Here is a 25,023-nt window from a genome sequence, read left to right as displayed (position 1 = left end):
ATATTTCAGATAACAAAATGTTTTTTTATTTGCAAAGGAAATTAAATTTCAGAATACACCATAAACATCACATTCATTCCTTTCCTCAAGAATGAAAACACCTGTTATAGCTTCTTGTTAATCACTGACTTTTGTATGAACTTGTGGATGAAAAGTAATGTTTACAATAACATATATAAAACATCTAGAAACCAAACAGCATAAATTTAAAAACAGCAATGGAAATATAAAATAGTTATAATAAAATAATTAAGATAAAGGCCTTCTGTAAACCTTTGAAATAAACATGTTTCACTAATATGAAGGAGAAAAGTATATTAGTGAGGAAATTAAAAAATAATGCGTAACCACTAAAAAGGAGGAACCCTCGGATTCAAGCCCCAATTCAAAACAGCAGTGTTAATATGGCCATAGATTTTAGTTACATATGTTAAAAAATGAGACAGACATGTTAATTCATTGCAAATATCTGAGAGCTCTTCAAGTCCTACACATATTTTAAATTGCTATTTAAGTTTGATGCAATTACTGTTTTTTTTGGGGGGGGGTGTGCAGGGGTTGGTGTATGGTCCAGGAATCGAACCTGGGCAATTATTGTTTTCTTTTTTAAATAAAAAAAAAAAAGTCTTTTGCACTTTCATTCTAAGTGTAAAATATATTGACTCCTTGCTTCCCACTAGGCCCACTAGATGTTCAGTCTTAGGGAACTGGCTGTGCTGTTAAGAAAGGACTACACATAATGAAAGGGAAGAAAGCGCTTACCATAAAGTATAGAAAGTATAGCAAAACCATCACTGATAAATGCATCATTTCATTATTGCTCACACAATTAGTTACCAGAAAGATTTGGGGTAAGAGTTACAGTACCCACTCACATTTGATCATGAAAGTTTATTACACAGGACAAACATGCTAAAATATGAAGTGACCTGTCCCAGACATATTTCCTGTTGAAGTCACTTTTTTTTTTTGCATAGGACTTCTTAATTTTGAAAAGATTCTAATCACAAATCTCAGGAAACTTTCAGTAAATCTAGAAATGGAATGGTCTTCGGTATTGGTTGATTTTCTTGTTTAGAGTAACTCTGAAATTTTGAATGCCAGAGACTTGGTAGGAAAACATTTTATTTAGCTTTTTTGGATTGGAAAGCACATATTCTTAAGAACCAGTAGGGAAAGAGTCAGTATGCTAGGGTTTTATCAGAGGAGATGTGAGTTTAAATCTTCGTGCATAAGAAGCATCTTTAATGTCTTTTTAAATTAAATATTTTTTAAAAAAGTGCCATATTTGTGTTTCATTCACAGAAATTGAGTTCCACAAATAGCAACTTATTTCATTAAATAAGAATCATATTACTAATTTCAGTATTAATAGTTAGTTTTGACATGTTTAAAAAAGGGTAGAAGGTACTTAATAGACCTGTCTTCCACCCTGAAATGAACAAGTGTTCAGGGAAATAGAATTGTTCAAAAATACATTTTCTTTCTGCCAATCTGTAAAATATAATTATTCTCTTTAATGAATCTCAAGATGGAACAATTTTTCAGAGCTTGAACAGGTAAAATAAAATGATAATAGGGACTACTTTGTAAATAAAAGGATTAAATGAGATTATTTCATGCCATATTATGGGATAATTAGAATAACTGCAAGGCATTCATCAGACATTTGAGTGTTTTCAAAAAGCTCTCCAGTGCTCATTTAAATTAGTCATGTTTGTCTGTGGAGACTTTCAGCCTTATTTTACACGACTGTTACCTTGCAATCACTATTCAGGCCTCAATATTTAGCTTAACCTGATAGCTGATTCTGTACAGCAGCCAATAGACACTGCCTAAAACAGACACACCATTAAACCAAGTGTATAAGCAGTTTACCAAAGGAAGAGCGATAGAACTATTTTTATTAAGCCAGGAGAATGATTATTCAGTGGTGGGTTGTTGATCTATATTTTACTGATTCCCACAAAAATAAGGTGACTGGCCACTACCAGAAGTTATCAATTATCTGTTAATTAGCTCTATATAACAAATACCTAGATTCATGGAAACTAAATTCATGGCAATGGAAAACCAGTTGTCAGATGCCTTAGTCAAATTCATACAACTCAAAGCCGATGCAGTAGAAGTTATGGCTTAATTCTCTCAAGAACAGTTATGGCTTAATTCTCTTAATTCTTTGCTCTCTACCAGATACCTTTGGCACCCCCTCAGGAGCTGGACAAATGTATGCAAAGAAAACGAGATGCTCAACTATGGCCATCTTATTACATTCATTAAAGTAACTGGAAAATTATATATATTAAATAAAAGTCCAGTAGCTTTCCTGGTGTGACTTGAAATTTCTAAATGAGATGTCTCTTCACAACATGGTACAACTGAAGTTTCATTCTCAATTAGTTATAGTTTCTCATAGTTATTAGTTTCTATCTTGATGGAAAAGAAAGAACAGTTCTTAATACCAATGCAGAAAAAATAGAACTATGACTTATGCTTAGCACTTATGCAGCTGACTTCATGCCATTTTGATAGTTTTTCCAAGTTCATAATTTTAAAAATACTCCCTAATCTATTGTCATATGTCCTATTTGAGGAAAAATCATTGCAATTTTCTGGCAGACATCTATTACATGATCTCCAAATTATAACCCACCAGTGGCAAGATATCGATAGAGCTTTATATTTGAGACAATTTTATATGGTTGTTCTCCTGTCTGGAAATTTTATGTCCCTAATATTTGGAAGAATGCTCTAAGAATTGACAAATATAAAATCAGCCAATATTTATTTAACTTGGAAATCAATTTTATATGTTTTATATATAATTTCCACCACTATATACATTAAATTTAATTAAAATTATCAATGCAGGCTTATCCTGGGTAGATGACAGACTTGGGACTGGATCCCAATGTCAAAGAAACAAGATGGTAACTTTATTACTGCTATTAGACATCAAAATCTTTTAGTAAATGACTTATTAAAGCATGTACTTTTCATCATTTTTTTAAGTTACAATTAAACTAATAACTAGAAATGTAGAAGGATCTTAGAATGACATTTAAAATTTCTAAGACAGAAAAGGTATTCCATTTTAGAAGTCAGGTAGGATAACAGCTTGTGCCATAACTTCAAGGAAGCAAATCCCTTTCCGTCTTCTGCTTGCACTATTACACTGATTGCCAGACCTTACGTTTTCCAAAATGCACTGCTCCTAAAAAAATCATTTTTCTAAAGTTTCCTAGATTCATCAGATGAAGGCAAGTGACTCCTTGTTCAGCCTCTCCTCCCTACTCATTCTCTGGATTTTCCCCATTTTTGTAATTTCAATTTCAAATAAGGACTCTATCCCTTTTGGCAATGAGCTCCTCGATGCGCTAGAATACACTCTTTTTTCATTGAAGTGATTATTAAATTTTTATATTTGACACAAAATGATTTCGCCGCCTTACCAATTTTTTCATAAGAGGTCCACATGACAGGTTGTATCTAGAGTTATACTATAATGCAAGTCAGATTTTGAAAATTTGACTGTTGAACAGGGGAAAATGGCAATGATGTTAGCCATAGAAAGTTATTTTACATAGCTCCAGAAGGAATATAGGGGTATCCCAAAGATTTTCTTCTAGAGTTTCCATTGTTCCCAAAATATTCTTTTATTCATCTTTCTGATATCTGCTTTACAAATTTTTAGGAGGATAGCAGTTTCTCTGCAGTATTTACAGTACCATGCCAAATAGACATTTTAACAACACTTCTTAACATGTAAACTTTAATAGGATAGTCAGACCAAAAGTCAACAATAGTTGGAATACATGGTTTATTATTTTGAAAATACATTTCTATTTTTATGATCAAGAATTATGGTTTTATATTCCCTAATTTATTTTTACTACTAATGCATAAACTTTAAAAGTGTGACTTTGATGAAAAATATCAGAGAGCAGTGACATAAAGATATGTAGGTATATGTAATATTGATATTTAGAGAGATTTATTAAATATGTGCAATTGTTTGCAGTAGCAATTGCTGGAAAATTCAAACGAAATAGTTTGAAAAGACACAAGTAGGAACCCATTCTGAGACTTCTCCTTAAAGGTTACTAGATACCTTTGGATCTATCTGTTTCCAACCAATGAAATTATGATGATATTATTATCTGCATTTTTTTGTGTGTGCGTGTGAAATACAACATCTTAAATGCCATAATCTTTTTTTCAACTAATTAACATCCAGGTAAAATAATGCATCATGAAACCCTTTTCTTCTTCCTAAATTCAATTGATTTAATCACTGAATTTAAATGCTTGGAAATTGTTCTGCTTGCCGGTGTTAGGATGCCAAATACATCATCTACAGCTTTAAAATGAATGTCGCAGTTATATATAGACAACTTAAAACTCTGACTTCTAAATTACCCTAAATAACCCTTGCAATGTCTAGAAAAAACTTGATAATAATGGATGACAAATATCCATTACTATAATCTTTCAAGTAAGTATAACTTTTACAAGGTATAAAAAGTGCCAGAGACTTACCATTTAAATGCTCCCTGTGCAGTTTTCCAGGCAATACTATGTACAGCACGTAAAGATTAATCATGCTTCTACCAGGTCTCACTGTCCCCACTTTTTAAATGGAGATATTAAAGCCAGTTACCTTATTTATCCTTATAGGCAAAAGAAATCTGAGTTTTGCAAGCGTTCCCAGACATCTCATTTATTGTCTTTGATTAAAATGGTTATTCACTTAGTTTTTTTCTTCCTGCTTTATATATATATATATATAATGTGTGTGTGTGCATATATATATATATGTGTGTGTGTGTGTGTGTATATATGTATATACACACACACACACACACACACCCAGTTTGTGAAGAGATTCCTGATTGCTCCATTAGATGCTCAGTCTCATTCCTCTGACTCTTAGGAAGAATGAGGGTATGGTCTTCTCTAGAACAGTACATAAAGACAACATACAGAGGTGGAGTTGGGGGGACATGTTGGGTGAAAAGTTTACTGACAAGCTTATTCTAGGAGAACTGAGCCATAGAAAATTTTATTCAAGAAGATGCTGAAGAATAAAAATAATGTTTATAACATAACAAGGGTTTATAATATAAGGTGGGGAGCTGTAACAGTAGCTTAGTACAGTTTTCTAAGCTTCAATCTTTCTTGTACCACCTTCACAATTTTTGCTGTATCCAGGTTCCTCCTGTATCATTATTTAGTTTATTTTTTCTCCATTTTTACATAAGTGGACCTATTCAAAAACAAAAATTGGGCAACTACTGCAAATAAAAATCAGCATCACTTGCCATAAACAGAATGCAACTACAATAGTAAATATAAAACTATTAAATTTTAAAATATTCATCCATGCGTCATCAAAACGTCTTTTTCCATCAATGGAGCACATGCTGCACTTTGGGAAACTGCTCAAATAAAAGAATTAGAATTGGTAAATGTGAATGGAGTCAACTAAAATTTCTTGATGATATATTATTAATTAGTTTTTTAAACACTCTTTTGTTTGAAAAATACCTGGCTAGTTGTATCCGGAAGCAGACTAGATATTCACCTTCAATGAGCTTTCAAGCAGGGAGTCCAACCACACGGGTCAGGCCTCCCTTAGTGACACTCTATCATTTGACTGTAATTATTTTGGTTCAGTGGTTTTCAAACTTTTTAAAAAAGGCAGAAGTTTATTTATTTTTTTATTTTTGCAAATGAAGCAATGTATCTTTAAAAACTGTAAATAAAAGAGAATTCTATTTGTACAAATATATTTTGGAGCTTGACATGAACATTTTCAACACAGTCAGTCTGCAAGAGTAAAGAGGCTATTTAATGAAGATATTTGCAATGTCATGTCTGTCCTATTACCTCAGTGACTGCAGCATTTTGTTGTGTTTGTTGTGGCAATGTGAACACCCTGAACAGGACAGAAGTGTAGTCATAAATGCTATGAACTTTTTTACATCTCAATTGCCAATTAAGACCTATTCTGATGCCATTCCTGGAAAGTAGAATTGTTTACTCGAATTTTCCAAACTAAATTGATTAAATAACTATAAATGGCTCACTTTCTTTAAGAAATCCTCATTGGCTAAAACATATTTTCAAAAGCACCTCAACATAGTTTTTAAACTTTGTCAGTAATAAATATGATAAAATGTTTTGTGCTGTCAGATATTCACTCATAGTTTCAATTAGTCCAAGTTATTTTATTTTGCATAATAAGTTGAAATGCTGATTTTCAATTCCATTGCTGGCTCCTTAACTGCAGTTGTGGGCATGCCTACATCACAACTCTTCTTTGAAAAAAGTGAGCGTAATATATCACCTAGTACAACTATATTATTTAGGGGAGATAATTAACTAATGCAGTTTCCATATCAGCACAATTTTTCCTAAAAAGTGATTCTCCCTGCTTCATTTAAAATATTGCTATAGTCATCTTGTCTTTACTTCCATCACTTGTTATGCACTGTTTGGTACTTTTGTCAAGCAAAAGCATATGAGCTTGCTGGTCTTTTAATTGCATGTGGCTCACATGTTCTGCAGAGGTAATGTACCCATTTCTACAATAGTCCTCATTAAATACACACAAACACACTAAAAAAAAGATCACCACAGAGTCACAAACTTTCCAATTAATGCTATAGTTATTTATATAAATATACACATATTATATATATATATATATATATATATATATATATATATATAGAGAGAGAGAGAGAGAGAGAGAGAGAGAGAGAGGGAGACAGAGAAACAGAAGGAAAGGAAGAAGATGAAAGAGGAGGAAGAGGATGAGAAGAGGAACTATCTGGTAATACAGGCTAATGATTTGAGAATAGTTAATAAGACAAAATGCTTTTATAGAACTCACTTTAGTGTATGTTCTTATTATAGTTTTTTTATTGCTCAAAAATATAGCAATAATGAAGTTGAAAAAAGTTTTTACAGAACTGCTGAAACACTGCAGCTATAACTCATTGTAACATAGTTTGAAAAATAACGTTTTAGCTGAAGGCCTTTATTTCTTTCAAAATGCAAATATTCTACTTTCATCTGCAATCCATCATTTATACATTAATGTGAATGAATTTATTAGACATCTTTCTGAGGTTTGGATTTAATTCAGAAGAGGGTGAGACAAAGATGAACTCAGCAACTGAAGGAAATTAGAAGGAAGATTGACTATTAAAGCTAAGGACATTGAAGACCAACTGGGCCTGCTTTACAATTTTCCTTAAAGACCATGCATCTACATATAATACACTCATATGTATTTATAAAAAAATAAAGCAAAGGAAATATCTACTGAACTAGATGAGTGTGAATATGTTTAAGAATCACAGCCAAATGTTTTAGAATATTTTGCTGAAATAGTAATTTAATTTAATGAAGTACTTATAATTTTGGCAAACTCTAAATTAAATGAACAGAAAAATTTCCAATCAATGAATTCATTAGTTGAAAGTATTCTGATCTTATGCTGTGAATGTCTTTAAATATTTCATGCAAATTAACTGTGCAGTCCCAAATTATGTGTGGCATAATGTAATAAGTATTCAATTCTCTAATCCTGATACTGTATCTTTTGTCTATGTCATTAAAAATTTTTTTAATGTGGACTTCTTAATTTAATTTAAACCCTACTATGAAATAAAATAATTTATTTCTATTACATGGACAAAGTTATATAGGCTTAACAAAAAAAAAAAACAACTTTCAAAAGTTTATGCAAACAAGTTTCCATTTCAATATAGTTAATAACATAGCTTAAATTTCTGATAGAGGCCTATCTGAAAACTTTTAATTATTATTTCAAGAAAGTGCTTCTTGAAAAAGAAGGAAGTTCATCATTAATTTTTAAATTTCTTTCCTTATGTTTTTCTTACATATTAACTTAAATATGCATAAAACCACAACTACAACAACTTATTGGACTAGAGCCATTTTTGCTATTATTCATTCAAAAGTCAGTGCTTATAAATCAGTTTGTGGAAATTTGAAAGATTTAAATACTGTTTTAAATTTAAAATACAGCTGACCCTCACCGTTAATACAAATGCTATTTTGGCATAAAGAATTTGAAAACCAAATCAAGTAATAGAAAATATTATATTTAGGAAAGGGACAAATGTAGATATTTTAAGTAGCAAATTTCATTTCTGACTATTAAGTATAACATTAAAGAACTAGCAGAATAAACATGAAATCAAAACTTAAGAAAAGCATTTTAAGACATATTTAGCTCTTCTACTACAAAACATATAAAAATGAAAAATATTCAATGAAATTAATAAAAAGAAAACACTGATTAGTACATAGAAGTCTCTTTTTTCACACTCAACTCATATGGTCATATTTAGCACTAAGGTTACATATGTACTGAGATAAAGCTAAATCCAAACTGCAAGCATAGTTGGTTAAGAAAGTGAATGAAAAAATGAGCCTAATTGGTCATAAAAATGCTTCTGCTACTGCTCATCTTATGACTTTCAAAAATTCTCTGAGTGGTTATTTTCTCCATCTGTACATTCAGAAAAATGTGTTCCTAAGACACAAATCCACTGTACCCCACTTTTTCCTTTCCCACTATTTATAGGAACATGGTGTTAATAATTTCATACTAGAAAGCAAGAAGACATAATGGGAAAAGAGAGCTTTTCTTACAGTTTGGGTCCTGACAGTCTGTGACAACACCCATGTGACTTTGTCCTTTATCTCAAACGTGCATTCCTGAACAAAGCATACAAAGGGGGTGAGTGAGTCCAAGCAAGCAGCATCTCGGCCGTGGCCCTGTGGGGGTGTGACTGACACCTGTCCTAGCAGACCACGGCCATTAGTCTTACAGACTCTGAACAGTCCAGTGAGGAAATATGGTTGAGACCTGAGTCACTGAGAATCCATTCAGATAAATATCTGGAGCATACAAAGGACATCCCATATATGGAGATGTGATGGTTCACTAGAAAAGTAAGCCTGGAAATTATTTTGTATATATACAGAATATAAAATATTGCAGGAAGGAATCAATAAGGATATATCTATCACATAATAGGGTGTGTTCACTTAAAAAGAGATTTTTAAGTTTAGTCTTAGTATGGACAATTTTGGAATGAATTTGAATACTTATACCTTTTTCACTATTCTTCTTAGAAATCTATTAATCTTGAATTTAAACATAGATATAATACAATTGGTAATAATTTCTAGAAACTAATAATTGTATCTATTTTCCTCTCATCTAAAAATTCACATAGCAAAACCTACTCAATTTTTTCCTATATATTTCTCTTAGGAAAACTAATTCCTCCATGTTTTCATACAGTTGTATCCCATTTATGAGTAGAACATTTTAAAGTAGAGATTGTGGAAACCTGCTTGTGTTAAATGACAAGACTTCGTCAGGATTTTCTATACATCCCAGGGAAATCAAAATCTACCATCATTGGCAGGTTTTACTAAATACTTCCTTCAAGAGGAGATCTAACGCTTTCCCATGAAGCTCTGCCATCCTTGCCAACAAATTCCATATCACAGAAGCCACTACTTACTGCTGATTCTGGAATCAAGTACCCAAAGTCATCACACATCAAGCTATTGCCCACGACCACCAAGGCCACCAACCTCCCACACTTAGTTATTTTTAAATAAGGTCATAAGGCTACAACCTCTTCATGTTTTCTCCTTGCTACACTGAACCAAGCCAATACATTTTCTTTACCTTCTCAATGCCATCATCGCTAGAGGTTAGTTGTGGAAAATGAAAGAGATACAGAACAAAATATATAAATTGTTAGGGTCATGATCTGTTATTAGAATTCCACCACTTAGATATCTTCGTTCATTAAAATATATCAACACGAATTAACTGTTATGTCCCAGTGTGAGCTATTTTACAATACAGTTGAAAATTCTGACCCAAATACTTTCGAACCAAACAACTGCATAGAAGATATTCTTTGATCCATGGCTACTCTAACATACTTTTTAGTCATTTGTTCTGATTCCCAGTTTAGCTACATGTATAAGTTTCTTTAAAAATTGGAATAGATAACCAAAATTTATTCTTGGATATTTAAAGACGCCATTATACATGGTCTTTAGAGCCACAGCTTAATGTAAGATAGTTTCAGTATCACTACCTGACTGAAGAAGGCAAAGCATAAAATCTTGTGTAGCACAACCTGAGAAAAACCGTAATTGGACCTTTATTACAACAACTCAAACATCTGACCAAGACGCATTCATCCTAGTTAAAGTGTTCAATAATAGGAATACTTTAATGTACAACAAACCCTATTTTATTAGATGATAAATACTCACATGTATTTCATTTCATATAGCAAGAGCTATATCCAGAAATGGAGAATAAAGAATAAAATTCCATTTAAAATATAGGCAGCTTGTACATGATTTTAGAATCCATTATGATAAAATTTAATCATACATGGTAATCTGATAATATGAAAAATACAACTGCAAATATATTATGAAAGTCTTTATTTGAGAAGCCTCTGAAAGCAAATTAACAAGCAATTTGAAAATTAACAATGAATTGTTAGAGAACTTACCTTGACTTGCAAACTTCAGCTCTTTGGCATCTGTGAGTGTAGGCCTCTTGTCAGACCCTTTCTTCTCTATTCGACGATGGCTGCGTCTTTTCTTAGACTCTCCCCATAGATTGGATCCTCCATGCATGCTCGGTATATTCAAAATAGCAATTCCTTCCAGAGAAATGTTTATTAAATCTATCTGTACTCCATCACACTAATCAGTAAAAAGAAAAGACCAGAAACAGTGAGATTTTTTTTGTTCTTTCCTTGATTGTTTTTCTTTTGTATTTTCTTACCTTTTAATAAGCACTTTTAAATGCATAATCTTGTCATTTGTGAATAAATCTTTTAGGGACACTTAGATGACTGCCTTAAATGTCAATAAAAAAAGATAAAGCAGACACTAGCATTAACAATTTATCATCAATAACCCGTAAAATGATCAAATTAAATCATAGGTATACCTTTGTTACCAGAGAGCCATCCGGAAAGACTCAGGTTAGTGTCTACATATAACCAACTACAGATTCTAATGTGTCACAAAGAGATTTATTTTGGAAGGTTTGGTCAAATTTCAGGGAGAAATTTTAATAATTGCCTTCTATTTATATAAACATACAGCTAGGAACTGTTGGGGGAAAGTAAGAAACAGAATTCACTTTTCATGGTCTCAGCTTTTGGGCAGAAAGACTTGGGGAAAAAAATAAAAGATAAAGTACAAAACTGATTCAAAGAGATCTGAATTATAGTGAAGTTACCAGGGATGAGTTTTTTGGACTAGATTAAGCTCTAAGCTGCATGTCACAGGCAATGAAAGGCACAGGAGGCTGAACCAATGGTGGGCAGGGTAGGCTGAGTGGGGGAAATAACAAGAGTAGCAACAAAATAAATCTCTTCCTATTATTATTTATTGCTGCTGCAAAAAAGGTTGAAAAATAAAAATAATTAGGCATATTTGTTTTGTTTTGTCTAATAACCAAACTTTTTTTGATAATTAAAAATTATGGAACTCACAGGCAATGCTTTGTTATAGTCAGATGCTCACTATTTTATTTTTTGAATTCTCTCTTCATTTCCACCCATGAGACATTCTTGGAAAGTGATAAGACTATTTTGTATTTTTGAAATTATTAATTATTCATTTGCTTTGAGTTTTCTAAAATTTTCAAATTATAAATGTATCCCAGAAACTATTCACCTGTTTTCAGTGATAAGTGAGTATGAGAAGAGATTTAAATATAGAATGCATTGTTTTACAAAGAATTTTTTTGAGGATATGCATTTCATTAATTGAACGACATCTGCAGTGGGATTGTTTCATTTGCCCCTTCTTAATACAGTGAAATTCTTAATACTCAATTCATTATTCTCTTTCTTATGACAAACATGCTTCTTGAACTTAGAATAGGTAATGCTCCACTAAAATGAAGAAAAACTCTCTTTTCCCATGTTCTCCTCATCACACTGAATTTAATATTGCATCTTATTCACAAAAAATAAGAACCGTGAACTAAAGCAACACATCTTGAACCTACTTGGCAGTGGTAGAAACAAATTCAAGAGAAAGTGCCAAGTTTTCATTCAATTTGTTTCAATAAGGGTGAAACCAAGGTCTCGATGATGTCTTTTTGTTGCTTTTTTTTTTTAGAGGCAAGTCATTTTCCCTCCTTTTTTATGTATTAAATTAAGATGATTTCTTTTTACTAAAGAATTCTGCTCATGTGTATACTCACTTACCACTATACATTCTGGATAAACAGATATTAATTTCATAATTAAAAGTAATCTTGTGTAAATACCCTGCAGGCCTCAGTGAATCAAACACATACTGTGTGTCAGGCCCCCCACTGGCTTCAAGTGGAATGTACTGGCTGGATAATTAGATAGTACATATTTTTTAACCTTATTTGCATGCATATTATATCTTTTGCACACTGACAAGCAGCAGTAACAACAAAAGTCAGATTACCACAGGGAATTCCCACAAAGAAGTCTTCATTCCTTATAATTTGCAGCCTAAATTAAAATAATTTGATCTTTGACAAGGATGAAATGTCAAGCAGAAGGGGGGCCTCTACAAGCCGTGGCCTGTGGCTTCTGAAATCTGCCTAATTTATGTCAGTCACTTCTTAATACATATTTAAGTATTACACGAAAAAGATGATAAATATGCAATCTGACACCTTTGGTATTTCCCTGCTGTTAATTTATAAAGGTCTGGCTTCCCCCAAACTGACTAAAATCATTTAAATAACAGAAGAATTGTCAAATAAGCTGGAGCCAGGGCCTGGCTTCCATTTTCACTCAATATTGAACACAGCAGGTAGTACACTAAGACAATTATTTGACTAGGCCCTAGAACCCCATGGTGACAAGTTACTTTCAGAAGTAGTGTAGGAGCAGTCCTTTGTTCATCTGTGGAAATAGAGTGTATGGTGCAAATAGATTTTTTTTTTATTATTTTTATTGAGCAAGCAGAGTTACATGTGATGATTGAAAAACATCAGTGTATACTATTATTCATGTTTTCATTCTTCAGAGCCTGGCCATGTGTGGTTTTAAGGAAACAGAATAAGTAGTTCTGAGAAGTGCAAAGAAAAAAATATCCTCAAGGAGTCACAAAGAACAAGGACTGATGAAGAACCCTGCAATTCCTGTAAAAGCAGCACAATGTACTTGAATAAACCACAATTTATTAATGGTTTGTTTCCACTAGTTCTTGACCCTGGGTTACCTTCCTCTGTTTGCTTTAACATTATATTCATTAGTCTGGAAATTTTCAGTGCTAGTTCTGATGGAGACCACGAATTGTACACACCAGTTGAGTGCAGGGAAATAAAAGCTGAGGTGAAGGCTATGAAATATAAACAAGTTATGATACTGTGTCAGATAATATTTTCATCTGCTTGGAAGATTTATGATTTTTAAAAAGGTAGCTACAGAGGAAAAGAATATAAAAGCTTAAAAGCTAACAGCCTCAGTTAGTCAATAAATCTTGAATATTTTTATTACGTAGAAAAAAAGGTCGTTAACATATAGTACTACAGGAGCTATTTGTAGAATACAATGTTGTGCTACCATTGTCCACTCTTTTGAGTTTCAAAATAGAATACCAGAAATAAATTTACCTAAAAGAAAAGAAAATGGTTTAATTTTTCTTCTATACTCTCTTTAATTCTATTTTGCAAATGTGTATTGGCCCATATTATATAGAATTGTTAAAGGCAAGTTTTATATGTGAATTTGATGAGAAAATTTTTAAAAAATGTGTAGAACTTTAGAGAGATACAATTGTGGATAACTACTTTGATGAGATGCAACTAATGATAAACTGTAAATATTTTTCCACAGTGAGCCTGATTCTACATGATGATCAGATAAAATACATTCTTAATTTTACTCAATGAAACTTAAAAACATTTTTTTGTTCATTGCATAAAACAGCATGGAGGGACATGCGTATCCAAACCTGCTTTTTGAAAAGTTTCTGCAAAAGTATATTTAATTTGTAAGACCAAACTACTGATGTTTTTGTCAAAAACTACAATGGCAATTAAAATAGACACATATTATAAATGGCTTGACAATCTCTCTTCTGAGATTTGAGACTATGCTGCTCCATATTCTCCATATTTTAAAAAATACATCTTGTAAGTGTTATCTACAATACACAGTGTGATATAGGAGATCATAACGTGACTTCTAGGTAGAGTTTGCTTCTCTGGCAGTCAGTCTAATGGTGGTGATGATGCTGGTCATGGATCAGAGTAGAATGGGGATGTGGCAGGTAAGCAAAAGGGAGTTAGAGGCAAATGTGGCCAACAGGAAACTTGAGACATGTAGACTGTCCACACGCATGGCTGCTGAATATATTGATAGTAGCAGTAATAATACTACAAGGTATCAAGCCTCAGTTATAAGTACTAGCAAGAAACCAGTACAATTCTAAGCAATGATTTCCTTTTGAATTAGAGTCAATGAAAGTTAGAATTTATTGCTAGAATATCAGAATCCTTACCAAAAATTATCTTATTGAAAATAATTTCTGATAAGGAGAGAAGGTTGTTAACTACCCATCTATCCTCTCTCATTTCTCCCTACTCTCCTCACAAAGGAAAATTATCTATTTATCTTAATGAAATGCCGACATTCCTTCCTGCACCTGTCACCTTTCCTCTTTGATATTGGAATAAGACGGTCTTCATTTCCCACTTCATGGGTTCAGTTTTTCTGCCCTTTCACCCACTTTGGTGAAGTCCACACTTTTACCTGTCTTCCTTCAGCATTGCTTCTTGAATTTTATTGCAAATAAAAATCACCTGATAAGCTTTCTAAGAATGTAAATTTACAAGTGCACTTCCCTCACCCCAAGGATTCTGTTTGAGCCAAGGTCCTCCATATGCACGTTGATTTCCCTATCAGTGGGACACATAGTACCCTGAGAATTCTTGCTTTACTACCTTTAAAAACTCAGTGCTTTCCATGTTCTGAGCAACAAGAATCTTGCCTTTCAAATCTTGCAAATTTATTTTGTGTTCTTGACACTCCTCTTTTGTGATATGTTATAATGTGTTGTATTATGTTATGTTAACTCTTGGGAGCATTCAAAGTTATTCAAAACAGATCTCAGTATTTTGGGATAGATATTCTTGGTTTTAAAAATTTGCCATACCTTCTCATTCTTATTCTCCCATTAACTTTGCCTGGGGCATGGAGCAAAATAAATTAAGGATCTTTATACCTTCAATTTCAGATCCTGGCCTGAGATTCATAGGTACACACCTTCCCTCAAACACATTAATACTAACTTTGTGGGTTGTTTTTTCTTTTTTTTAACATTTCATTGGATTTTAATTTATTGCTTGTTTTAATAATAAAGTTAGAAGATAGCTGAAAAATGTACAATAAAAATGTCTACTTTGTGGATCTCTCTCTGTGTCTGTACATTTCTATTTCAATTTCCAATTGATTTATTTTCTTGGATTTAAACATTTAGCTGCAACACAATTTTTGCATCTCTTAAATTATTAAAGAAAACTCAATTCTGCAATGGAATTATAATAGTATAGGATTTTCATGAAGAATTAGTCAGATGACAGGTGTACATCATGCTTAGCAGGAAGCATGACGTATAGTCAGTAATATATAAATCTAAGCTATTATTATCAATTATTATCTCATAATATTAATATTATCCCAGATATTTCCACCTTTTTGGAGGGGGCTCTGTGTATTAAAGAAGAATGTGATTTATTTATTTATTTACTTATTTTGTGTATGTGTATGATTGATTTTTGAAGAAGCCGCTCATAAAACATAAATCCATTACCTGAGGTTCTCTTGTTGCTGAAATGGTTTATTCTCTGAAATGTGTTTTGCAAACCCTAGCTGGTATAGTTTTAGGCCTAATTGGAAGCAACAGCAAATAAAATCAAATTCCCAAATTGCTGTTTTTGTTTTATTAATTACAAAGTAACCTTAGGGTGGAAATTCATATTCTGCTAATATGATAGACTGGGTTCATTAAAAAGTGAGCATAGAGGCAGATTTTGCAGTAGCATCCATCACATAGACATACAGACCCCAATATGAGGATTGAGAGAAATACATAAAACTATAACAGTTTTTACAGATATCCATCAGTAGAATGAGGAACACACAACCACGGCTCTGATTTATAAATGCCAACGCAATGGTGCCCAGAATCAGCCAGTAAATGAAAGAGGTGGTTTGGAGGCGACGTAGTAACATGAATCTAAGAAAAATAACTTAATCCTAGCCTCCAGGTCCCAAGGAGAAGTCTAAATAGTTTTACTGTAAAATGTAAAGCTCTGTGGGTAAAAACCACTCAAATTTATATAATTTTAAACTTTAAAAATTAATATTTTAAACATTTATTTTTATGTGACTGTTTTACTTTATAAAAACATTTTTCTTGAACATTAGTTATTTTGTAACTAATATTTTTCTAAAGATCGGTGGTTTTTCAATCTGTGCTGAAGGGTGGGGAAGGTAAAGAGAGGGAGAGGCAGCAAAGCCTCCACTTTGAATTCAACAACAAACCAAAGCTTTTTATTTAATTTTTTTCATTTTGGCTTCTGTTACAGATTTCTATGAGCATAGGTTTCTGGGGGTAATAAACACTTGAAATTCACTAAATAAAGCAACTTCAAAAAAACAATGATATTTGAAGATAAAAAAGATGGTAGATGTTTTATATAAGTATAAACTTACTTTACATGTAATATAAATCACATAAATACGTGTTTATATTTTATATATAAATACACATCCTATAAATATATATTTATAAATATAAACACATACATAAATATACCTATGCACATTAAGAATAGTGATCACAAAAAACAAAAGTCCTTGCTGAGCCCAAATTCTTCACCTCTGTGATCACTGTCTTTTTAGTTCATCATCTGACCCAGTTATGAAGGGCTCTCTACATTCCATAACCATCAGCTGTGCTACCAATACTAGAACTTGATGGGGAAAATTGTTACATTTGTGAGGTAGCAGCACCCTTGATATTATTATCAATAACAGTAAACTAGAAAATTAGGATAACCAAGAATCTAACCAGGCCGTTAGATCTTATGTGGTCCCAAACTACTGTTTACTGAATGTATTACCTGAACCCATGCAACCAATACCACTTGAACATTTCTTTAAAAGTTAAAATATCAGCTTGTCATCAAGTGTTTGTATTGCTGCTTAGTTCTGTTCCTTTAGTTTTGTCTTTACCACCTATCAAAATATAACTTTTCCTTTTTCTTTAACCTCTAAAATCCTCTTGACATAACTAAGTCATTTTCTTTTATGATCTGTCTCAAAAATTTTGACTTTTATGGTGCCTACATTTTTTTTGGAAGGCAGACTATTTGCTCCAAGTCTTTTAAAAGTGTGTCTTTCTTGCTATCTTTGCTCTCTTTATTGGCTTTTCCACTTCCTATAAATGCAATGGGAAATAACAGGTTTGGGAACTGAGAAAACCTTGTTAATGAATGGGAATGAAATGAAAAGGTATATATTTTAAAACTGTAATCATAAATGTAAGTACAATTTTTGTGAACCATGTTTTAAAATTTATAAAATATTGAGGATTGAAAAGTTTTTAAGTATCTTGCACTATTTTTCTTTCTTTTCAACTACTTTCATCTTAATTCTTCTATCTATACTATGGTCAGTAACTTCTCCATCGATCGCCAAAGATATATTTCACTTCTCAGTCTTTTACACTGTATTGAAACAACACATTACTCAAGTTTAACTTCATGCTAGTATTTTAGATAGTGCGAGATTCCCCACCAAGAAACAGAAATGCCATTTAAAATCTTGGGTAAAGCCACGTGAATTGCTTACAGCGTAATTCATCCCATGCAAACATTAACAACCAAAATTGAACGATTTCCTAATATTATAAAAAGTGATTAATTTTTCTTACTTCTATTTCTACAGATTCATGTAGCTTCTTGCAGGTGGCTGAAAAAGTCTCAGATGTGCCAAATTCAAAATACCAAAATTTGTTCTTCATTCTGCAAAAAAAGAAAGGAAGAAGCCTATTAGGTAACTGTCAATAACAGAAGGGATTTTTTTTTAAATGGGCTATCTTATCTTGTGTCATAAGTAATTGGAAAGGTTTGAGAACATGTGACATCCAAAATGTAATAGATGATCCCATAATTTTCAAGCTTAAAAGTTGGTGTCAAATTGTAATGCTTGGCCCCTGAGGGGGTTACAGAAATGTGTTGATCTGACAGACTCAAGTATAATTTTGACTTTTCTATCTACTGATTGAACAGATTTTTAAAGGTGGTTTTACTGCTTACTATTCTTAGCTTGTTCTTAGACAACTTGATTTTAGAACCAGCCACTCTGTAACCATAAAGACAGACAAATCTGGGTTTTTCATGAGGAAATAAAAAGGTAAAACTCATATATGCTAAATATTTCTAACTGGATATGCATTCCCTAGAAATTGACTGGATGACTGGAAAGCATATCAAAAAGAAAAGAATACCAATAAATTCAGTAACTTTGGGGTAGACACTGATTATTTTTAAGGCACTGTCTTCTTTCATATGACCAACACAAGGAAATTATAACATATATTGAAAGAAATAAAGAAGGACTACGAATGTTGTGTGTCTAAGAACACTGCAAGGAAAATATGTTTAATCAGATTTCAGTATTGATGGTCTTGAAATGAGATGCTTGAAATTTTTGTTTGCAATAACCCAATAACCATATCTTTGACCCCTGTTCCAGGTAATTAAACTTATGATCATTAAATATAATTTCTTGGAGGCTGACCAAATTCCTGTATTATCCAGGATTGGATTTAAAATCATCCTCATTAAAAAATGTACCATTTTTAATTATATAGAATTCTAATAAAGTACTAAGCCCTAAATTAGAGGAAAATAAGGCAAAATATATACATATTTTCACACATAACCAAAAAAGCAGAAACTTTTGGTTTGGTTTTCAGATATATTTCTCACAACAAATTATTCTCTCTGACTTGCAAATATTGGTATCTCCTTTTTAGATTGGGAAACTTATGAAAATCAACAATTAAAAGTACATTTGGCAAGGACCTTACTACTGAATTCAACTTTATTATTAGTTATAAAAAATGGCAAGCAAGTTAATACCCAGTTTATTAACATACTCTATGAATAAAGTTAGATATAAAATTTTAAAATGTAAAAGTAATTTTTTTTTTTGGCATGGGCAGGCACTGGGAATCGAACCCAGGTCTCCGGCATGGCAGGCGAGAGCTCTGCCCGCTGAGCCACCATGGCCCTCCCGTAAAAGTAATTTTGTATTATCTATGCAGACATGTTCAATGATATTTAGGTTCACACAAGGTTTTGTTTGCTCACAAAATTTTCACTAGGTCCTTTTGCATTGGCGTATTCAGTTCTCTTAAAGCAATCTTAAGACCAAAATACGGTTTGTGGGATTCTAGCATCCTGAATCCTTATTCTCTTCTAGAAAATATGCTTCCTTAAATTACAGCCTGATTTCATATTTATTAGCATAGATAGATGATAGCTAGTTACATAAATAGAATAGATATAAATATATACAAAAAGACCTGTGGGTCGGTGCCTATTTACAAGTCCATGTTAAATTAGTACAAATATCTACTTTATAGAATGTATGTGCTTTGCAAATTTACAACTCACTGAAGTTATGTAAAATTAAAACTATTTTTCTATTCTCACTGGAAAAATGGAAGTATATTCTGATGGAAAATATGTCACTCAGTAAATATGAGAAGAAAATATTAGTATGTATGACTTGGCCTCAAGACATCCTTAAAAGAATAATTAGTGGATATTTTATGACGCTGGAAATTGTTTTCCTACATTCAAGAGGGTTTTGCTGGTTTTTGTTTTTTTATGCTGGCTTTTCTCCAGAACTTCCTAAATTCATTCATTCATTTATTCATGCTCTCAATAAATATCTAGTGAGAATATTCTTTTCCATATGCTATAGTGTATTGTATTAAACTCTTAAGAAGATAAATATAATTTTCTTTGTCCCCAAGGGGTTCAGAATGTGGCAAGATTATTGGTATATAAAAATAAAAGAAAGTTAATTTTCTAAATGAAATATGAACAAACTATTGTGATAACATACCTCAATGAACCAACTAATTTTGCCTCAGGGAGTCCAGAAAGCTTTACATGAGAAGGTGGCATTATAATGGATAAAAGTAAAAGGAAGACGAGACAAGTTCTAGGCATTTTAGAAGTGCAATATGATGTAAAGAGATGCTGATGTAGTAGGGTCTGTTTTGGAAAACATATGCCAAGTTAGGTTGTCTGGACTTGAATTTATAGATTAATAGAAAGTTGGCAGAGTTTATTAGCAGTGGCATAATCTGGCCCATGTTGTTTAATGGGGAAATAAGTCTAACAGAAATTTTTAAAAGTGGGCCAGAATATGAAAATGCTGGCGTTGTTGACAGAAATGTAGCTAGCAAAATTGTGCAAGTGACATATAATTGAAGGTCTAAAGTGACAAGGGAAATGGAGAAGAGAGGATAGAAGCAGGAGATAAACTGAGTAGAATCAATAGAAATGGGTGATATCTGATTATACCAATTTATGCCATAAATTGGCTCTCTCTGAATGCATGCATGAAACAGCAACATGCTACTACAACAGAAGTGCTGTGGGTTTATATTTTGACAGGTGCTATTATCTAACATGTATTTTATTCCAGTTTGAACATTAAATAAACAATGGAAATTTATCAAGCTTTCAGTTGAAAATAGAATAAATGCATTAGAAATAAAAGAAAATTTATTAAATAAATATATTTAATAAATATAAAAGCATCATCCCCTATTTTTCCATTCTTTCCATAAAGAATCTTCATACTTTCTTTAGAATAAGTGGTGTTTATTTGAGTTAACTAAGATTCACTCATCTTAGCAAACACATCAAAAGAAACAGAAATTCTGAGAATTTACATTCAGCTTTTATTCACCATATTAGTTAGCATTACTGCTCATGTGCAAAAGCTACTTTAAATTCTCTATTATTACAACCATTTTATGTTTCACTTAGATAAATATATGAAGGTAATAAAAAGCACATAGAATCAGATACCTCATGACAAATTAAAGGCTGTTAAATTTTATTTTTAAAATCAAACTGGTCTTTAGGTTGTAGGAATGCAAAAAAGCACATTTAAACATGTATGCTGTTTATTTTTATGGGTCACATTAGAAACCGATCCAAATAATTCAAACTCAAATTTGTCAGGAAAAAAAATATATAACTTTGGCCTTTAAAAATAAGGTACCTGAGAATTCAACCCACTATGAAATGTTCGTGACAAAGTCAGATTTATTATATTCTTGGACAGGTTTGTGATTCTAGGTCTGATGAAAAATGTCCTACAAACTCTGCAAAATTTCTTCATATAATTATAACCGTAAGTCATTATATTAATCCCGATTTCAATGAATTTAATTATAAACTACAGATTTCAGTTTAATATTCAATGCACTTGGCTACCAGATGTTCAGGTATATATAAAGAAATTACTTCCATTCATCAGGCAGTTTCTTCTTAAAGGTAATTTTACCTTTTTTACATATCCTCAGAGAAATGTGAATTATCAGAGATTTGTTCAAGCAAAACGCATCATTCTAATTATGAAATTTAGTTAATATTTAGTTTCTAAAGTTCATAATTTTAAAATAGGTAATTTAATTCCTAGGAATATATTTTAAAATATATCTTCCTGGCTTTTTTTTTGTATTGTGTGGGGGGGGTGTATGTGTTTTGGCTTTCGTATCTAAGTAATATTAACGCATCAAATATAAAACAAACCAGTCAAACAAAAATGAAGGGGCTGTGTATTTCTTAAAATGATACAAAAGTACTCAATTAGATATGAAGCTCATTTCTAATAAAGATACAACATAAAGTGGGGCATGATATTGGTTCATTCATCTTACTAAGTATGCTCAGAAGTCATAAACATAGAAAAGGTGCTTTTAGTGAAATCACTCTTAAAATAAAGGTCAATTTTTTCTCTTAGAGGTGTATTTCTTTTATTATTTTTGTGTGTATTTAGTGGGAATTAGGAGACATAGGAAGATCATTTAACACATAGAAAACCGAGAAGACCTGTATGAAACACATGGACCCCTTTTCCAGCAGTCTTGAGGAAGAAAGACTGCTGCGTGGGCAACATGCTCATAAATTCCTTGTGACCTTTGCTTTCAGATGAAAGCAAAACTATAATGTCCTAAGTAGCTTACTTAAAATGGAATTAAAACCAATATACTTTTAAAACTTATTTAAGGATGCTTCAAAAATCTAATCTTTAAAAAAAAAAATCTAATCTTTTAAAATTTGCTTTTGTATACTTTTGTCCTACCCTATTTCGATCTGGTTTTAAAATAATTTTATCATGGATTATAAAGTTTCTAATAATTTAATAATTTCATCTTATTAATAAAATTCAATCTCACAATTAGGTGACATAGCTTGAATGCCTTTTAGGACTTTTGGAATTTGCTGATGCTGGTGATGGGTGAAGTGGAACTGTTGACTTTATTAATGTAATAGCATAAGTAGATCAGTTCAGTCTTAGTCACTACTCATTAGCAATAATGTCACACCAAACATAGGTTATGGAGTTTATGCATCTAGACTTAAACATAGGGAGGTACTACTTGTAAAGAAATGCCGTGAGTCAAATTGAAGGGCCCCTGTGGGACTCGATTTCACCAATGAGCAGAGTGGAAGCAGCAGCCTGAGGAAGAAAAAGGACTTCCTCGAGTAGCTGCAACAGGAGAGCACATGCAGGGTAACTGGATTTAACAGTGCAACAACCCTAGAGTAGAAGCGGGGGGATAGTGAGGCACAGTTGCACCTCATGTTTGTCATCTCTTGACATCTCCTTTGGAAGCCAAGGGCCATCTGTGTGGCATTCAGCAATGTGCATATATTGAGAACTAAGTCCTGACCCAATGCAAATAAAATCAGCCATTTTTTTTCTTTTGATTGGCAACTAGAAATTCACTGTTAAATGGTAATGAAAAAAGTTGTTCAAAGTATTAAAAAATGGAATGATTGAGAACTCTTATGTCAACTTATAAAAATTATTGTAGCAAACATCTGAGTATACAAAGGTTACATATTTGCTTGTAGGAACTTGGAATTACAATTATTATGGTAATTATTATTCATATGAACATCCTAGTGGTGGAAGTGACCTGATATTCTATATCATTGTATCTGTATCATAAAGAGAACAACTAGGTTTAATTTAAACCCTCAAACCCAAATTGGGTTGTTTTTTTCACAGCAATTTATGCTTCTCTCACAGTAAGAGAATAATGTTGATAATATTATTTCATAAGAAAGAAAGACTGCTACAACGACTACAGTGGGGACATTTTATATGCACTCTGAAGAAAGCAAACATTTCTCATGCTTTTAAACAATAAGGAGGAAGCTAAATTTCTTTAAGTGACATAGAAAAATGCTTGTATCTGATGCTCATTCATAAGATGTGCTTGTGAATCCCAGGGAGACAATGAAACAAGCTATAGAAACTTCAAACAGAATCATATAATTCTCCATCTTAGTTTCTAAAAAAAAGATGTATAGTCTAAAAATAACAATTCTTAACCTGAATTACTTTTGTAAGAGTAAAGAGAGTTCCTCATACTTAAATATATGAAAATTATGCATCCAAAATGAAATATTCTAGTATGATTTTTCAATTATTTCAACAGTTCTCCTTCAAAAAGAAAAAAATAATATGTGGGTGAGGAAAAGTGGCTGGATGGATCACGATATTTTCTATCATAATAGTAACTGATTATTTCTTTTCTGAATATTCTGTTTTTCTCTATATTCTATATTACATATTAGAATTAACTATTAGGAGAGTTAAAAAGGGGAAAAGTTTAAAGCAGTGGCAAAATCACCTTTTCAAGTTCATATCAAAGAGGGCAGTGTGTGTGTGTGTGTGTGTGTGTAGTAAGAACCTTAAGAACAGTGATTCTATTTGGATATGATTATTTCAACAGCAGCGAGTAATATGGTAGATATATTTGGATAAAGAATCCCCTATATTACTTCATGAAAAATTTTGGATTCTCTTTGCTATGATGTAGATAAATTAATAATGACCTAAAATATAAAATTAAACCTATAAAACGTTTCAATGATAACCAGCATATTTAGAACAGAATATCTTTCAATAATAATTAGACATTTAATATTAAAATAAATATTTCATAATGATAGAAATGTTTCCCTAAGAAAATTGTTATGAAGATTAAGATTTACTTCAGTAGTAATTGCTTTTGTTAGAGAACATGGCATTGTCATCGGAGAGCCCACTGAGGTTTAGAAATGATTTTCCCAGCATCTCATGGGAAGTAGCAAATTCAAACTCAGGAAATCCTACCTTCTTTTCCATAGGGTCCCTAATTAAATGCAACAAAGGCATTTTTTTTTCTAAACCGTAAGGAAAATGTCTAAGGTCAGATGGGTCATCATTATTATATATTTTTAATTTTAAAAGTTCTTTTATTCCTCTTTCCTGAAATAAGAATCTTAAGACGACCGAGTATTCTGGACTGGCCAAGGACACCTTGGCGGCTTCTAGGAAAGATTTTCCTCCTCGAAAAGAGACAAGCACAAATGACAGCTCTGTCCCTTTTTTCCTATGTTTGCACGTTGTCAAGGTATTAGTCTACTGGGGCTGACATGACAAAATACCACAAACCAGCTGGCTTCAACAAGTTATTGGCACACAATCTGGAGGCTAGAAGTCCAAAATCCCACTCTGAGTAGACCACGGGCCTTCCCTGAAGCCTGCAGCTCTGACGGGGCTGGCTGGCTCTCCGCCTGTTCGTCCTGCACTTTGTCACACAGTTCTTTAT

The 25,023-nt window shown here is 32.3% G+C and overlaps 1 protein-coding gene across 11 annotated transcripts in view; it reads right to left on the bottom strand.

The window, feature by feature from the left end:
- Positions 1 to 25,023, bottom strand: part of DGKB (diacylglycerol kinase beta) — an 802,099-nt gene that overhangs the window by 162,785 nt on the left and 614,291 nt on the right. For 10 of the 11 annotated variants that reach the window (XM_077122452.1, XM_077122491.1, XM_077122515.1 and 7 more), the window contains 2 exons: positions 18,034 to 18,124; positions 10,596 to 10,791 (listed from right to left, as the gene is read on the bottom strand). In XM_077122452.1, the coding sequence (XP_076978567.1) occupies positions 10,596 to 10,791; positions 18,034 to 18,124 (287 nt within the window). Of the gene's footprint in view, positions 1 to 4,658; positions 5,267 to 10,595; positions 10,792 to 18,033; positions 18,125 to 25,023 lie in introns of those variants that run through there. The other variant, XM_077122522.1, reaches the window with a different exon arrangement.

Source organism: Tamandua tetradactyla, chromosome 1 (genome assembly GCF_023851605.1).
Source record: "Tamandua tetradactyla isolate mTamTet1 chromosome 1, mTamTet1.pri, whole genome shotgun sequence".
Taxonomy (NCBI): Eukaryota; Metazoa; Chordata; class Mammalia; order Pilosa; family Myrmecophagidae; genus Tamandua; species Tamandua tetradactyla.
The sequence above is the reverse complement of the archived record's forward strand: the minus strand, read 5'-3'. Positions and strand labels throughout refer to the sequence as shown.